This window comes from Macrosteles quadrilineatus, unplaced genomic scaffold (genome assembly GCF_028750875.1).
Source record: "Macrosteles quadrilineatus isolate MER2022 unplaced genomic scaffold, UCM_ALF_1.0 Scaffold_3__2_contigs__length_128488019, whole genome shotgun sequence".
NCBI classification, from domain to species: domain Eukaryota; kingdom Metazoa; phylum Arthropoda; class Insecta; order Hemiptera; family Cicadellidae; genus Macrosteles; species Macrosteles quadrilineatus.
In genome coordinates this window covers 83138879-83158366 of record NW_026542596.1, presented here as the reverse complement: position 1 = coordinate 83158366, position 19488 = coordinate 83138879, and the positions used below count along the sequence as shown (strand labels likewise).

At 33.6% G+C, this 19488-nt stretch overlaps 1 protein-coding gene across 1 annotated transcript; it reads left to right on the top strand.

Annotated features, from left to right (window-relative positions):
- Positions 1–305: 305 nt before the first annotated feature.
- On the top strand, positions 306–19430 carry LOC128989888 (zinc finger-containing ubiquitin peptidase 1-like). Its single transcript, XM_054412012.1, has 11 exons — positions 306–418; positions 1784–2452; positions 3557–3674; positions 10607–10722; positions 12012–12180; positions 13026–13149; positions 14334–14514; positions 16026–16117; positions 16701–16828; positions 17660–17883; positions 18873–19430. Exons 2-11 carry the CDS (start codon positions 1790–1792, stop codon positions 18915–18917), a joined length of 1860 nt encoding a protein of 619 aa, XP_054267987.1. The 5' UTR covers positions 306–418; positions 1784–1789; the 3' UTR covers positions 18918–19430.
- The last annotated feature ends 58 nt before the right edge of the window (positions 19431–19488 follow it).

The window sequence follows — 19488 nt, the reverse complement described above, 5'->3', positions numbered from 1 at the left end:
GCGGGATAAAACGGGATTTTTGGCTGTGACGACTATTTTTATTTTTTTTCTACTCAATTTTAGAGATTAACTAACTCAAATTGTTTAAATACTGTAGCAAAATATAATAGTGATGTTTAAACAACTTATAAAAATGATACGTAAAGTTTAATACTAGAAATTGTACCAAAACAATCATGCGGGATAAAACGGGATTTTTCACCGATTTAAAAGCGGGATAAAACGGGATTTTTCGACCCTGTAAGCGGGATTATTTTTTTGGTCGTGTGGAAACACTGCTGTTTGATCTCGTTTACTCGTTACTCGTTAGGATCTGTCAGTAAAATTGGTCTTAAACTGGATTCCTTCCAAATTTTATTTGATATCCGAAAACTGTTCGTTATAGAACTGCTAGTTTTATTTTATTCATGACATTTCGGTAAGACACTTACTCAACTATTCCATAACCATTAATACGTTCGTAAATAAGGGTCTATGGCACTATTAGATCCATTTTAGGTTACGATTTTCTTAGCCATTTAGGGTTTGTAAAAACTCCAATAATTTCAAACAATTTAAGGGCATAATATTTTTTACGGTATAAGTATTAGCAACTCCTATAATTTTACGTAATCTGTTCTTCAAGGAATGTTGCATGGGAATTCCATGCCCATAAGGATAAGGAGTATAGGTAGCCTAAGTTATGAAGATTCACAACCAGAGTGGCATTAATAAATCTTAAACGTGCAACCATTAATATTGATGTGGTGAAACTGTTTTTTTTTATCTCCTAAACAAGTAGTGCTACATAGCCTACCAGGAAAACATTAACCAGGCAATGCCCTAGATTATGTTATGTAGAGTTATACCAGTAATAAAGGAAATGTAGGTCAGTTAAGTCTTACTACAACTAACTTTTTAATGATTCAAACTTCAAGTCTTTTTTTAAGCGTATTGTCAAGATATTATCTCGGGTAGGCCTACAGTTCCGCAGAAAACCTCCAATAGGCTATATTATCGGATGACATTTTTATTTGATAGGCCTAAAGGTTAAGTATAAAATATCCTAACAGATTTTATTTTCATTATTTTGATACAATTATTGATAGTCTAGTATGGATCAATTATAATTTTTTAGCTAGGGCCTATTTGATCTTAAACGATAATAGCAAAGATGTTAAGTTTAATTGGGTACACTTCCATATCTGTTGGCACAAACAACTGAATGAAAATATCGATCGATATATATCGTTTGGTTAGATAGGTAAAGTTAACCTAACCTAACTAACCAAACGATATATCGAATTAAACAATCGAATAATCAATATTACTCATTCGGTTGTTTGTGCCAACAGATATGGAAGTGTACCCGTTTAAGTTTTTTCTGCCTTGTATTCTAGTTAACTTTTCTTTTAATATAGTCTATCTTGCAAATGGTAGGAAAAATTAACTTTTGTACTTAATGATTTTTTATTTTGATAGTACAGTACCTATTGACAATCCAATCGTCAATGTAATAAGTTAGTGCATCTTTTAACTGGTTTTAAGACTATAGACTTTTTATCATGGTTAAGTATTGTATTGACCCATTATACGATTAGACTGTTATCAATTCATACTTTAATAGAATCTCAGTGAACCGTGAAGGAATAGGCATAGCTGTAACTTAATGTCATTCTATATGGGAAAGTGAGGCACTGTATTTTCAACAGTTCTGTATTATGTAAGTTGTAAATAATTGTATTAAATCCATTTACAAAATGTGATTTTCAGTTAAAATTGCTTAATACTTATGGCGTTGCAGATTGTAATGGCGGCAAAAATGCCAGAGTTGAATTATTCCTGTGAGATATGTGGAGCTGATGGTTTGAGTGATGAGGAGATGAGAGTGCACATCGTCATGTGTCACTTGAAAGGTGCAGCGTCATGTCCTTTCTGTGACCTTGAAGATGTGACAGCTGATGAGATGTTGACACATGTAAACACTGCCCATCTGGATTACCTAACTCCGGAACAGGAACTTCTTACTTTTATTGATGACGATGATGACTCGGAGAGACACGAGGAAATGTCTAACTGGAGCGCCAGCATGAAACCTCACAACGGGCTGCCGAACAATATCAACAACAATAATAACTCGTATTGTGATTTGAAGTCTTTGGAAAAAGAAGGTGCCTCAGGATGGTCACCGAGGAGGTCTCAACTAGCACTGAACCTCTCCAGCAGTTCGTCTGCTTCTCTAATGACACCGGGGCTTCAGAAGTGCCCCATGTGTAGTTATAGCAATGAAAACACATCACAGTTAGAAGAGCATATCAATAGGCAACACTTTGATCTCACTAGTCCCTCATTTCCAGTCGATACGCCATCAGGCTCTTTCAGTTGTCCGCTTTGTGCACAGAACTTCTTTAATGCTTCCGATCTTGAACTTCATGTCAATATTGAACATAAAGACATCCTTAGTCCTGGGAAGGTAAGATAGCCTATTCAAGTATTACGAGACAAATAAATGGGTATGTAAAAGTTGATAAACTTTTAAATTGTTGTAGAAGAAAAGCTTTTTTAACAAAAATAATAGAACCTCATTATCGCCTGTTTGCAAGAGATATATTTTAATTTTGAGTGTAGACTACACATTTAAGCCAAACTTTACAAAATTAGGCCAGTAAAAAGTTATTCAAAGTTAAAGTAGCCCCTAGGTAAAAATCTTTAAAATTGATCAACAACTCAAATCATGAACAGAACTCTCTTAGTTAACTAGGTTTGTAAGTTTGCTAGCTGCAATAGGCTACGATACTATATTTTGGCCGTGCTTAAATCTCAAGATAACATAACTTCATAATGGGATAAAGCATTAACTTATTTAATAATTTAATGAATCAGATTTTTTAAAAGATAAAATAGCTTAAATACCAAGTTTTGTAATGAAAGATCCCTTATTATAATCAAGGTTATAATGGAAGGTCAGATTAGTGGGGTTCTATTTAACTTACACCCTATTCAAAGCCAATAGGCCTGTAGCCTAGTAAAATATACCCTACTTTATGTTTTAATACAAGGGAAATGCTCTAAGTAGATCTATAGTGTATTCTTACCACTTTGTATGTGTATTCAAGTAAATCCTTTGTAGAATACAGTAACGTCTTAGTAAATTAATTATTTTTCTAAAATTAGTTTCATGTGGTAGTAAGTACTTCATTATACATTTTAAATTCACTGCCGACATTTTGGATGAAAATACTCTAAGTAGAAAATTCAGCCAAGTGTCCCGTTATTTGTTTTTGTAGCAGATAGGCTACAAATTATTCATAATCATGCATGATTTTTAACTTTATCTCGCCATAATCTAATTGCATGGTTGTCGTTGTCCGTTTGTGAATATTGCTTTGGTTCTGCGACGGTGTTGTTTTGAACCTTATAATTGTGTGTCAATGCCTTAAATCTTATTCATTTTCCTCCACTTTTTGTTTAAACTTTCCCAACTTTCATTTCACAGAAAGTTTCAAATTTTTTCTTATTTTGATTTGTTACCTTTTTAGTGTTAAGGAAGTTTCGCCTATTAAGATGACATTTGCAGGTGAGCTCAGACATTTCTGTTGAAAAAGCTACTGAAATGTGCCCAATTTGTTGTATGATGAATTTCAAATCGACAGAAGACTTAGGCGCTCACATTGAAGACCACTTTAACCAAAAAGGTATTAAAGACAAATGTTCATGCTACAATGTTCAATTTTCTTGTAGATGGCATTGCACTGTCCATTCTTTACTTTACAAGGCAATTTTGAAAGCTTGCTTCCAAATTAAAATGCACTTATTATATTTTTATTTCAGCTTAAAGCATTGGTTATACATTATGTCCATGTACTGTATCTTGAAAGCAACTCTAGCAATAATTTTACTAAAGCTTAATTACACTAGTTATTTCTTCAACGACGATAATATAGGTAAATTTTGTTAAATTTAAACAAAAATTATGACCACTATTGATTACATTTCTACATATTACAGTTCCTGGAATTAGAGAAAATCATACGCTTGTGTCCAACGTCATTATTGGGCTTTATATATAATTAAATATATATTTTTAAATAAGCTGCAGATTACGTGTGATATCAATACTTAGGGAGCGAGATGGTCTAGAGGTAGAGTGCGGAACTTTGGTCCCTGAGATCCCGGGTTCAAATCCCACCAGATTACCAATGGATTTTATCTAAGTGATAATGCCGCAACCCCTAGGTCTAGCCTGAAGTAATGTGAAAAACAATCTGAAGCTCATGTCTAGGACAAAAATAAGAAAAAGAGAATTCGTTACCGTACCTAATTTTTAGGATTATTTTGTTTAATTCTTTAGACAGTTTTCTTTAGTCCTGTTTAAAACTCCAGTTGTACAATCCTGATCTGAGATTTGGAACGTAGGTACCTTAAAGGTACCAGGTAACATTTGACTCTCAAAATAATTCCAGCTATGGTTGAATTTTGCGTTTTACTGAGTTTTTCAACTATTTTTTCCAAAACATGATAGTCTAGAATAAAAGGTTACATTTCCTTACTGTCTTTGTATCACATAACTTTTGATTCATTTATGACATTTTCCACCTACCTGATTGAGGATTTATTTATTTAGAAGAAAGTTTAGTTAATTATTAAAAACATCACTTGACTCTTGAAAACTGTTTGATGTATCCAAGAGTTAAATAATATTCCTGACAATGAAACCAATAGTATGGCAAAGCTAGCTACAATGGCATTTCATCAAACACTCATATTTTAATTTATTCTGAGTTTATAAAACCCCTAAAAAACAGTCATAAAGTGATGGATGAAAAATATATGTCTTAAATTAACTCCATTGTTTTTTGGAAGAAAAGTGAAACAAATGTGAAAAAACAAACAGGAAATAAAAACTTATACTTTATATTATACATTATATAATGAACACATAGCTAACCTGCTCTTGTACATAATGATTTTATGAAAAGTTTGAGATCTATATTTTAATTACAGTAGACCTACCAATTATTATAATATTCAAAAATTATAATTGCTTTAGTCATTTGTTTATATACCTACGGTTGTAAAATTTGTAAAGATGATTTTTAAACTCAATACAATTAATTGATTAACACTATTGCTACCACAGTAGTTCTAAATCTTTCATTCGTATGGACCAGCGACGCACATATGCGACAGCTGGTCACATTAAAATATTTGCATATTTGCATCGGTGTCCCAATGTTATTAAAACACTTATATCTTCGTAACAGTCTATTTGAAGGCCCTCAATTCTCTGCAGTGGTCTCACTTGGTCTGTGTATATGATGATTAGTGACGTCATATGCTGTTTTTTACCTTACTGGTGGTCTGCGTGTGCTGTTATAGTGATACCCGGTCTATGTGTAATTTAGTAATTAATATTATAAAAATATTGACCTCGGTCCGTTGCAATGACCGCAGCGTTGCATATATGGGGCGATCTGTAGTGAACGTGTTAAATTGGCTTCAGCTGTTCCATAAGGATGGGAAATCTACTAAGGGAGTATTTTTATTCATGTTTATAGTTTACAATTAGTTGATTACTTTACTATGCAATTATATGACATTAACACAATTCACAACTTTCGTATTAAGCCCTACCTATACATTTGTTTTAAATTGTTGTAATTAATGTGTTTATCATATCCAACCCTAATCTTGTTATTATGTTAAATAGTGTAAATGTTGAAGGTAATTTGTTATGTCATTTTTCATGAAGTCTGCAAATTGACTAGAAATATCTGAAATTATTTTTGCTAACTCGCTTTATCATATGTTCATGAAAGTTCTTTGCATGTCACTATATATTAGATTAGAATGAATTACTTTATGTTTGGTTCTTGTGATTTTTAGTCAGATGGTATTACTTAACAAATCTGTATCCTACTAAAACATAAAAACATAACAATAAGTTCAATACAAAGATATAAAAACCATGTATAGGCCTAATCAATAAAAGTGTTCATTAAATCAATAAAACTTTACTTGACGTATTTATAAAATATATAGCAAATACACCATATTCGACACACATAGCTGCACTCTGGAAAGCTAGTAGCATGAGCTATACCCCAGTGTTTACATACACGGGATTATTATCCTGAAAATGGGATTTTTAGACCATGAGTGGGATTAAAACGGGATGCAGGATAAAACGGGATTATTGGCTATGACGTCTATTTTTATTTTCTCTACTGAATTTTAGAGAAAAACTAACTCCAATTGATTAAACTACTGTAGCAAAATTTAATAACACTAGTGGCTTGTATAGGGGCAATAGCCCCTATATTATGGTAATTATTTTGTACAAATTATTAGTCTCATGGATTACCCTACCTTGAATTATCATTTAATATTTTTGTAAATTATGATACGTATAATAGTTATTACATACCTGCATAATGCATTTTGATGTCTGCTCTATTTAAAATAAAAATTCCAAAGCACATGCGGTGTGTTTATAATATAAACTTTCTAATCATAATTTACAACTATGGAACATTTTCCAATAAACAATCTTTAAGACTATTAATTAAATCTATATAGATTTCTTTAAATATAGACAAATTATCTTAGAAAAACACATAGAGATAATGTCATCATCGAAATTGTAAACTGCTAATTCTACGACAAAATCTCTCTGAAACAATTTGTTTTTTGTAGTACAGTATCCATTTCGGTTGATTACTTGGTCTTTATATGGTTCTAGTACTATTTTAACATAATCTGGCCTCTTTACTTTTCTAAAAGCAACATATAGTTGACCATGGGTAAACACTGGGTTTTTTTAAATAAATGCCCACTTTTGTGAAGGTTTGTCCTTGTGCCAAAATTTTACCAAATCAAATCGTTCTTTGGTCCTACCCTGTGTAATGCACTCTCATTTAAAAGTGGTAATCTATACACAGGAATAAATTCATGTTCATCCGATGCTCATTTATTCTTCTTCCATTAATATTGTGCCAAATCTGGTGCCTGTTGTTTTCATTTCGAGGAACAATAACTCTGCGTGGTAGTTTTTCGACATTATACATTACTGTGCAAAAAAACAATCCATTGTAAAGTATTAAGCTTAAAAGTATCAAATTGTTTACAGTTCAAAAGATTTGATCTAATTTTCACTTTGTGTTGTTTACTGCTTCACAAACAATTTTACAATAACAAAATAATAACATATGCACAGGTGTAGTTATAACTTTTTTTCAATTTATATAATCACAGCTGTGTTTACACTAAATAAAAATACATAAAATTAGATTCCCATGCTATTTAAATGTAAATTATTTTATTCTGTTACACCCTTTTGGCGCATAATTAAGAAATACCCCCGCCGCAGCAAACCTGCAGACTAAGCGAATTTCAACTTGTCTGATTACATTTTTACTCAAATATTTCCATAAATAAGACATACTATTTATTCCCTATTTAAATAACATTAAATTTAACAAGTGCTTAGGTTTGCTGCTACGGGCAAGGTAAAAAGTGTTTTTTGACCATACGTGAATAGTATGGGATGAAATAAATAAATTTGCCAAATTTTATCAATATATATCCATAAACAAGTAAACTACAACAATTTTTATTTTCTCCATAAGAATAACATGGGAATTTTAAATTAAACTATTTTTGAATTTTCTCCGTGACCGTTAGGCATACAACAGCGCTTCAATATACTAAATTATTTATTTTTTTAAGCTCTACAAAACGGTTTAGAAATAAATTGCAAAATTTTTTGTTTTTAGGGTAAAAAATGGGAAAAACACATTTTTACCCCATAAAACCCCCCATAAACCCCTGTTCCCATGGTCCGATTATGCTGGATCGCGAACTCGTTCGAATAAACGTAGGTTTACACGTTTGTACCAAATTTCATCAAAATCGTATCATTTTTGCTCGAGTTATCGCGCTAACGGACACATATATATATATGTATATAAATATATATATAAATATATATATATATATATATGAATTTGAATGGATGGTGTTTTTGGCCTCTAGGGACCTCAAAATGAAAAAGTAAATCGGTCCAGCGTCCAGGTCTTACCATGAGTACTACGGTAATAGCTTATTCCCTATATGGGAAATTCGCTAAAATGAATAGTTTTCCCTCAAAATTCACGTCAAGACCTTTAAAATAAGACCCCTCCCATCCTTCTACGGCCATCCAGTCACTCACAATTTCTTTACAAAAATTTGACTTACGGAATTATATATATTGATTGTTCAAACTACTATTTAACATGATACATCAAATATAACACTCGGGATTGAACAAACAAATCATGCGGGATTAAAACGGGATTTCTCAACCCACGATTATTTTTTTGGTCCTGTGGATCCACTGCTACACATGGGAGCGGGCTCCTTGCTACGTAAGTCTTCAGGCTTCAACTGATTAATAGTGGTAGCACAAGGGAGAGTGGGGACTGAAACGATGTTGAATCGGTTCCTAGAAAGAAGTGCGGGAGGTACAGTTACTCTTGAAACTGCCTGTTGGCCATAACACATACATTTATATATTAATACATTTTTCTGGAGGAATCTGTTGTGGCATCTCTGAAGGGTGATGATTATGTTTTCCTTATATTACCAAAAATAAGAGTAAAATATAATTTGAGGCTGTAAACACTCCATAAGTGGTTCATGTTCTTTGTCCTGTTAGCGAATTTCCCATATAGGGAATAAGCTATTACCGTAGTACTCATGGTAAGACCTGGACGCTGGACCGATTTACTTTTTCATTTTGAGGTCCCTAGAGGCCAAAAACACCATCCATTCAAATTCATATATATATATATATATATATATTTATATACATATATATATATGTGTCCGTTAGCGCGATAACTCGAGCAAAAATGATACGATTTTGATGAAATTTGGTACAAACGTGTAAACCTACGTTTATTCGAACGAGTTCGCGATCCAGCATAATCGGACCATGGGAACAGGGGTTTATGGGGGGTTTTATGGGGTAAAAATGTGTTTTTCCCATTTTTTACCCTAAAAACAAAAAATTTTGCAATTTATTTCTAAACCGTTTTGTAGAGCTTAAAAAAAGAAATAATTTAGTATATTGAAGCGCTGTTGTATGCCTAACGGTCACGGAGAAAATTCAAAAATAGTTTAATTTAAAATTCCCATGTTATTCTTATGGAGAAAATAAAAATTGTTGTAGTTTACTTGTTTATGGATATATATTGATAAAATTTGGCAAATTTATTTATTTCATCCCATACTATTCACGTATGGTCAAAAAACACTTTTTACCTTGCCCGTAGCAGCAAACCTAAGCACTTGTTAAATTTAATGTTATTTAAATAGGGAATAAATAGTATGTCTTATTTATGGAAATATTTGAGTAAAAATGTAATCAGACAAGTTGAAATTCGCTTAGTCTGCAGGTTTGCTGCGGCGGGGGTATTTTTTATGGCCACAGTGGTGGTTACAATATGGAAGTCTACTTCAGACTCCAAAGTCAATGTTAGTATTACCCAACATTTGTAACAGAGAGAAGACACACAAAAGAATATTGTGATTCTTTAACAGACTAGCCATGGATAATAAAACAAAAATCAACTGTATAAGTTAGTTTTATGAAATTCTAGTCAATGAAATCAGCTATGCAGAAGAATAAAACAAATATAATCAAATCGAAGTAAATGTAAATTATTTTAATCATTACTTAAATTACCATACATTAATCAAGTAAATTAGTAAATCGTGTAAATATTGTTTTCTGATTATTACCACAGCGACGAATCCATAATAACTTCCAAAGTATGTCCAAGGCGATACTTTGGACATCAAAGGGCAAGCCTTAGGAGATATAAACACATGAATAGCCCCATATTTGGCCCAGGTTTTTGGTATACCTTTGTGTTAAATTTCAGCCTAGTCAAATCGGTAATTCATCTGAAACAAACACACAGACTTATAACCTCCTCTCTTGAAAAATAAACTACATTAACAAACAACTTAAAATAATTTATTTTGTGGTGTTTATAATTTAGGGCACTGCTCAATGAACACAACAATTTTCCAATTTATACAACAAAAGGATAAAATATGTTAAAACTATACAATTAAATAAAAGGAAAACCAACAAACTTGGATTCAGTCATGAGTAATTGATTCATTACTTGTCTGAAACTCCTCATTGTAGCTCAATCTAGATGATAGTGTTTTAGTTTTAGAATAATAAAATTTTTCAAAAGAGTTTAGAGTTGTGTATTAAAGTGGTGATCAAAGCAAGTCAAAGCATTTGAAGTGGTTAACTATAAATTTCAGAGCAATATAATAAACAAGGCATGGCAATGAATTGACTAGAGGGGCTTGGTGTATCAACTGCATTAGTTCATAATGATTTTCGTGTTGAACTATATGGAACCTTGTTTGGTTACATAATCTTTTATAAACGAGAATCTGTGTTGCAATTCCAAACTTTTAATGAGAATAATCTAACCTACATTCCCTGTAGGTACAACAAAAAAAAAACCAACCCAAGCATAATTATATATATTTCAGTTTATAGAAATGTATTTTTGGCTACACTATAATGTAGTGTTACAAAAGCCATGTTATGTTTCAGTCATGTCGCCGCTCAGCCCAGACGTCTCGTGTGATCGAATGCTCGCCAGGGAGATGGAGAAAAGAGACAAAGAGATCAGGAGGTTGAGAGAACAACATGAGTTTGAGCTACTTAGGGTGAGTGTTTGCTTTAAAGTGTGTCGTCTCGCAAAATATAATTTTGTTTTAATTGTTTATTTTTGTACCAGTAATTTTATTCAAATGAAGCATAAGTATTGGAGTTCTTATAACCTCATCCACTGTGATTATGTCATTTAATTTATTTATTGGATTGGTGTTTATAAATCTAGCTTTATTTCAATTTAAACTATGGCCTATAAGAATAAGTTTTATAATTGTACTAGCTGAACCCGGCAGACGTTGTCTTGCCTTTGACTATTTATAATTTAAGTACCGTTACGTTTAATTTTCAAGATGATCTCGTTCGCATGGCTCAATCACGTCCTGGTTGAAGTTCGTTCGCTACGCTCACTCACCTTTAGGTTGGAGCTCGTTCGCTGCGCTCACTTGCTTTCAGGTTAGCTCGTTCGCTACGCTCACTTGCCTTCAGGTTAGCTCGTTCGCTACGCTAACTCGCCTCCAGGTTGAAGTTCGTTCGCTACGCTCACTCACCTTTTGGTTGCAAATTAGCTGTTGTCATAAATGTAAAAGAAATAATAGTGCTGCACCCTGTTGGTAATCCTTGTAACTTTAATGCTATTGAACATCATAGAACAGAACCAACTTGTTTAATTGAAACAGCTGTTAAGATTCAGTAATTCCATTTCTCATAAGGTTAACATGGGAAACTCCAGAGCCACTGGGGCGGAGCCCTTTTGACGGATCAGCACCAAACTTCACACAAACCTTCCTTGAATAATGCTTAATAATGCCTGAAAGTTTCATTACAATCTGTCGAGCGGTGTCCGAGTTTATCCCTGCCAAACAAACAAACAAACAAATATATATACAAACAATATCCTCTTTTATACTTATAGATAATCACCTTTAAAAATCTTTGTTTCCCTAATCTTTGAGGCTATTCCTTGGATTGCTTTTTTTTTAGGTAGCCGGTACAGTACAAGGGTTAACTGTACTGATAAAAAAGTAGTGGCAAATAGAAGGATCCGAACCAGGACAACGCTGGCTTGGGCCCTAAGTCTGTGGTGCTACCAACTGAGCCACCGACTCACCAATAATAATTTTTTTCAAATGTTAGGCCTATATATTGCAGTTACAAGCAAAAAATATTAAGCAAAAAATTTGAAAATTCAGAAGGCAATATTTGCAAAATTACCAATTTGAATAATGAAAAAAAACAATTTTTTAACCCTTTTAACAGTTTAATCTGGTTGTTTTGACATTCCGTCTTGTTATCACTCGTAGTTTTTTTTTTCAACTCCAGCCAAAATTTTTTGTGTTTCTAGGCGCAGTATGGGATGGATAACGAAGGAAACTTCCGGGAGCAGAGCCTCACCAACATGCAGCGAGCTGTGTACTCGGGGGAACTCTCAGTGGCCGACTACTACGAGAGACAAATAGAGTTACGGATGGCTGAGAGTAGCGGTGTTGATGATAGCAGCTCTTGCTCTAAAGGTACATATATCACTATCAAACGTTAGAGTTGAGTTGAGAGTAAGAGTTAGAGTTGTTAAGAGTATGCTTGCCTCATCAAGCTGTAAAATCAACATTTTTAATTTGACAGTGAAATAAAGTCATTAATATTCTAAGAATACATAATAATATTATCAATGTAAGTGTTTTTATAATCACACTCACTTAAGATAAGTTTAAAATCTTTTACTTGTCACTGATCTAAAATCTAAAATGATGTAAAATTAAACCTTAGTTAAAACCTTAGTTCTAAGACATTTCCTTGACTGTGCCATGCATGTAAACCAGTGTAACGGCAATAAAGCATTCTTATTCTTATTCTTATTCTTATTCTAATAACAGTCAAAAACTGATGAGTTTGCTCTGTTTTAACTACAGAGAAGTAAGGTACAGAGTAAACGTACTTATGGGACGACATTGCGCTTTCAGTTTTGGTGTGCCTGAATTTGATAATTGATAATATACTTGTGACAAGCAAGCTGGAGCCCGAACGGTGAGCACTGTATGGAAATTCCTATTACACAGGGTACAAGGTCTTCCTCCTCTGTGAGCGCTGTAGTTCATGAAGAAGGGGTTGGTGTTGGACTTTGCTCTAGACAGCAGCGACCAGTGCTAGACACCATATATTTGTATCATCAAGTGTTTCTTCTCTATCGCTAAACACCTAACACAATAGGCATAATCATAGTCTCTTCTAATACAAGGCAGCAGCAGTTAAGCAACAAATTAATACTGACTACTGTATGAAGTAAACCCATTCTATTCACTACCCTGTTGTAATAAACATTTAATTTTGATGATGCTTCAACACTATTTGCATGTTGCAGACATAGTTCCTCAGGTGTACGCTATCAGTAGCGGCTGTCCCAACGTTGCCCACACTCTCATGTGTACCACGGTCGACCACTATGCCTCCACCTACGGAGACAAGGGCTGGGGCTGTGGATACAGGTAGGCTAGTACAAAGTGGCATATGCTGACTAGCAAATTAATCTGAGTAGAGAAGATAAAATATACAATCAAAACATTAAAAAACTTAATAATTTCCCTATCTGATCTTAAACTGTTTTTAATTGTTGCAAGATGTATGTAAGATGTATGTTATCTAAGGATTAGCGCACAAAAGCGAATCATGTTTCGTATTGAAAACATTATGAATTAGTGGGTCATTATTGTAAGGAAAATGAGTAATGTATACAGGAGATTGTAGAATATTGCAGTAAACCCCTTTCAATCTCTCCCCCTTGAACTGAAATACAGGGTAACTGAAACTGAAACCATATTGCAAAATTCAAATAAATTGTAAAATTAGGTGTGAAATGGATGGGACTGTCTGCCAACAGGCAGTTAGTTGCTAACCGCTGTGAAGATAAAAAAAGAACTGTTCATTTAATCAAATTTATTTTGTGTGTGCAATTGTAGATTTGAACATAATAGTGGTTATAATAACTTAAAAACGACTGTTGTTGACATCTTTCTAAATTAGCCTGTAAATTAAAATTTTAACCATTGATTATAACCAGAAAACAGGTTCTACAAACTATTAGCCTTTCCCCCCTTATAGTGGTTGATAGGGTATTCACTGTATTGAAATGTACCTTATAAATTATACTTTTCATTTATGAAAAGCCAAAGTATGAATGGAGATGAGTCTAGGATGAGTAGCGCGATCTTTTAGTCTTGTTCTTGTTAGTGACTAAGGCTGACATACTCCTTAGACACAGCTGTTAGTTAATAGCCCATATAGCTACAGTAGACTCCCTTTTATCCGGACTCCTCGGGTCCGGTTAAACCGACGTCCCCAAAAACTCGTTAAAACGGACAGTTTACTGTGATATTCGACTTAAATTTAGGAGAGCATTGTATTTAGAGACGTGATCACTGGTCTCAAATCTTTCCCACGAGAACAGTCGTTTCAGTACTGCCCACTTCCTGCCGATCTAGTCCGGTTAAACCAATATGCTGATAAAAATTGTCCGGTTAAAGATATGTCATTTCCGCCGAGTGTAGTTCGGTTAAACCGATGTCCGGTTAAAAGGTGTCCGGATAAGAGGGAGTCTATTGTAATTGCAACTAAGGGACCTACAGTTTATAGTGGAATCCGAACCACTAGCTACATTGTGTGTTGTGTGTAGGAATATGCAGATGATGTTGTCCTCACTACTGCAGCACACAGGCTACAATGAGCAGCTGTACAAGCAGTGGGCCGTGGCGGGGGCTGTGAGAGGAGAGATGCCGTCACGCAGTGCCATGCCTTCCATTTCCCGATTGCAGCATCACATTGAGTGGGCGTGGCACCAAGGCTTTGACTTGCAGGTCAGATAAGATACTGCCAACTTTTATTTTAGTTTTAGTTTGGTAAAAAATATAATACTTTGAACTTTTGTCATTCTGTTGGTTGAAATGTTCACATAAGTAGGAGACTACAAACAAATATTTAGAATGTCAACTTTATAATTTTCTATGATAACATTAATTCTCCATTAAAATTGTGTATGCATGGTATAATTTACAGTGGAAGTTTAAAGACAATAAATAACCTATAATAAATTACCTATCTAACGATACCAAGTTGAAAAAGATCGAAAGAGAAAAAGCTGAAATATTACGAATTTAGTTGTAAAATGGGGCAAACCTGCCTAGCTTCTGCCTTATTCTACCCCATGTTACAAATAAAAATCGTATTATTTCAGCTATTTCTCATTCGATCTTTTTGACTTGGCATCGTTTGATAGGGAATAAAAAATACTAAATAAAAGTGTTCCTGACATTTTTTTATAAAATCACCCATTTTTGAGTAATTTAAGTTTGAAAGATTTAAATGGCCGTCATTCTGAAATTGTAGGTTGAATCAAGATGAATATTTTTTCTAGAATGGGTTTCTTCTACCTACATACCAAGTTTCATAAAGATCCGTTGAAAAAATTCAAAAGATAAAAATGTGCAAAATACAAAAGGGCGGATATCTGGTTAACAGAGTGACTTTGGAAAAAATTATTCTTGATTTTATCTTTATTTTGACCCAAGGAATCAGTACCCAAATTTTGTCCCCACCTTTTTTGAACACCCTGTATACAACTGACAAGTTTCAAGATCAAGTTTGGTGATGAACGTAATTCCGTGAAGATACTCAGATTTACACAATCCCTGTCTAGCTGACACTTCGATGTTTTATAGCCACAAAAAGAGCCCGTTTCTCCCAATTGTCAACCGATCCCGTAATCTCAACAAAATACATCAAGGCGTAAACGGCGTAGCAGGTGCACGGACAAACAAAGGAAAAAGCAGGTGAAGAACATAATCAAAAAGTATGAACAAACTCATCCTGAAAGACATTCGCGAAGATTCATTGGATGGTGAAAAATCTATCAGCAATAACATATCCGAAAATAGACTATGAAGGAGATAGCTCGTTGGCGATAGGTAATTTATTAAAAACTTCAACCAATTTGAAAGTTTCCGTAGCGAAGCATGGGTATTCTGCTGGTATATATATAAAATATATATTTTCATTAATATGTTGATAGATACAAACCTCGTATGGTTTTTGCACTTATTGTGTAACATGCAGTGTAACCAATTTTTGTTCAATAAATAAATTGATTGATTGATAAAAACTGAACATAAAGACACATTTATTCTGTCCACTTGTACTATGTTTCTGCATCATCTTTTATGCCTTCTTGATTTTTTCTAGAAAACTACTAATAGCTAGCAATTTAAATTGTGACATTCTTTTTCCATCAATCAGAATTTACTTTACCCACGTTAGCCTCTAACAAAAGAACAGCGAGTGGCTGATCGTAAATCTGACGTGCTTGTTACAGGGCTGCGACCAGCTCGGAGGCAAATTGTCAAACACTCGTAAGTGGATTGGAGCTACTGAAGTTGTCACTGTTTTATCATCTTTAAGAATAAGGTAATGAAATCAACCTTTCATTATATTTATGCATTTTTTTTAAATTTACAATTCAGGCTATATATATAGTATACTTGTAGATGTATTTCACTAATGTTTTCATTATTTTATTTCTATTGTGTGACCACATTACTCTCTAACCACTACCAGTTAAATACATTTAGTGTTTATATATTTTTAACACTGTTGTACGAATGGCATGTAGGTCTTCCATAGTAATGAATTTTGAAAACTTAAGCATATAATTGTTAAAAGCTTGATTTGATTAGGTTCAGAATAAACATAGCCAGTGGCATCGATTGACCTTTAGACGTCAGGGGTGAAAACCACCCGATTGCATGAAGTTATATTATGCATAACATTACAATAATTTATTGATCTATTCCTCTTAAAATGGGGTGTGCAACCAACCCCTCAATCATTGCCACTGGATATGGAAAGGAATATCTCAATCTCCATCCTCAAAGAAATTAACACAACATAAATAGTTCAGTGGTCTCATTATTACTGTACTAAAATTGATAGGTTGAGTTCAAACCTGTCTTGAAATCGGTATTTTCAAAATATATTCTGTCGTTTCCAGATGCCAGTTGGTAGACTTCCATAGACCTACAAGTGCCAACGGCAGTCACCCGGAACTGTTCAACTGGGTGCGGCAATACTTCGAGGCTCATGATGACTTTAAGCCTCCTCTTTACTTACAACACCAAGGTAAGAAAAAATAATTCCACCCTTTTATTTGGTAATTTTTAACCCATCCAAATCAAATATCTTGAGAAAATTTACATCTTTGTAACGTTTTATTGTTTTATTCATAATTAAAATTTGATCTGAGTTTTCCAAAAAGTTAATACTCAAATTTTGAAGAGTATGACAACTAAAAATTGCAAAAAAATAGTTCCTTACCAGTCAACTTGGGATATGCTTCGCATTCTTTTTCAGAGTAAAACACAATCACACTAGAGTCTAAAGCAATTGTGATCCAGCCCTGTTTGGATTACCAAATCGTTAAGAATAGTCGGATATGCAGTAAAATTGCATGCAAAAATAAAGTTATGTATTTTAATCCAAACAGACACATAGCAATGACAGAATTGTTATTTACACTTAACTAATTATAACTTATTTACACTCCAAAAAAGATTAACTTCGCCTCATAAATTAACAAATTTTGTCTTTCATTTCATTTAGTTAAAAATATTGTCATTAAATTTTAACAACGAAAAAATTTCCCCTTTCAAGCTCTTTTGGTTTAAGTCTCAAAACACTTACAGTTTATTTTGTGCGGTATTTCTTGTTATACAAACAATTACATGTATAAAAGGAAGTAGCATAAAAATGTTATTTGTGAACACTCTGTACACTTGACATACCCTAGGGGACAAAATATTGTGTGTTCCATAGCCTACCTGCAATTCTTCCAAGGAAAGCTAGCCTCTTATCCCCTTTATTTACAATTCAAAACAAAATATGTTTTAACACGCAGGGAAACTTTAGTTTCAAAGCCATTGACCCCTCATACATAACCAATTATGATCACAGGTCACAGTCGGACCATCATCGGTGTGGAAGTGCTGCGGGACGAGACGGTGATACTGCTAGTGCTAGACCCGAGCCACACTCCGCAGCAGATGAGCGAGCTGCGAGCCACCAACACTGCGGTGTCGGCCATGCGGCTCATACGACGGTCACTAGCCAACATGAAGGCCCGTCACTACCAGGTGGTGGCCGTGTGCGGCATCATGGACACCGATACAGAGTACCAGGTAGGTTGACATCTCTCAAGTCAAATAATCTTATCCATGAGCACACATAAATGTATTTTGAATGGTGTAAACTAAAAACTGTTTGTCTATGGTTAGAACTAGATGCCCCCTTCCTATAATATATTTTTAGCTGGTTTTAGAATATAAAAAAATGTTTTATAGAATTTTATGGCGTCAGGTAGGCCTAATCCTGCTATCGTCACAAAAATTGTGAATAATTTAAATAAATTTGTCTAAACTAAACAAAATCTAGACTGGCTATCTTACATAAACAAATTACAAAAGAGCTTTCTTCTGCTATATTTCCTCCCAAAACAACTTTGTTTTTTTTTATTTTTTTTATTTAAGCCCGGGAAATGGATGTATGTTTTTATGTTATCAACTGCTCATGTTATTGTGATTGCAATAATTTTATATTTCTGTTTAAATATTCAGTTAGAAATTTTCACTTTTTCAAGATTATTTTGTTGACAGTAAATATAAAAATATATTTTAAGCACTTTTTCATAGTTGTATACATGTATTTAAAGCCTATTTGACTCTATTCAATACATGTTATTTTGTATATAACGGATAAAGAATTATTTGATTTGAACTTTTTAAGCCTTGCGTAATAAAACTCAATAACAATTATTTTTTAATTAATGTCCCTTGCATTTCTTGTGTCTAGGTAAATTCTTTCCACGTCTAGGCCTAATATAATTCTTGAGTTACGTTTTAACTAGTAGTTTACAAGTTTACATACCAACATTTTTTTAAACATTGTGTTGTGAAATTGACGTAAACACACTTTGTCAAGTCCTGTAAAAAAAATTCTAAAAAGATATAAATCTTTACCCGCCTCTTTTGGAAAACATTACTGATGTTAACTTGAAAAACTGTTTATAACTTAGTCGGTAGTCCAATATCCGGATCCGACCATCACCAATTTTAAAACATGTGTTTCAAACTCCGATGTAAACGTTGCTCACTGATGTTCTTTTTTTCAGCAAAGTAAAGTGCTTAGATCTATGAGAGTACCTCAAGAGCGATGATGGAGCTAGCGGAACGTCAGAGCTACCTCAGATTCACGGATCTTCTCTAGAAGACGGAACAGAAACCAAGATTCTCCGCTTGACCTCGCCCAGGGATTGACCCTTGTTAGACATGCTTACTATGCAAGCAGGCTTACTTACTTTCTAGTCACTTAATTAGACGAGATTATCTCTTAAGTACGTTTGCATCAAATCATTACAATTTTGCACCTTTGTTCATTATATTGTGAGTTGAATCGCAAGTCGTCTTTTTGTAACCCACCTCCTTTATTGTAAAAACTCTGCCTGTATTACAAGGAAATGTTTTAGGAGAGAAAATAGAAGCCATAGAATAAACAAAGGAAAATGTTGGGTTAGGTTCATCTTGAAACATTTTGTGAGAATCTAGTTTAAAAATGGTATTAGGCTACTATTATATAATTTTTAATTTTTTTGGTTTTTGATTATGCATGTAAAAAGGATTTTCACACATTATACTTTTAGAATATAAAATAAATTATATCGTATATCTAAGAGGTGATTTTTTAAACCATACTGTAATATTACAGCTTCAGAATGTCTGGTCATGTGA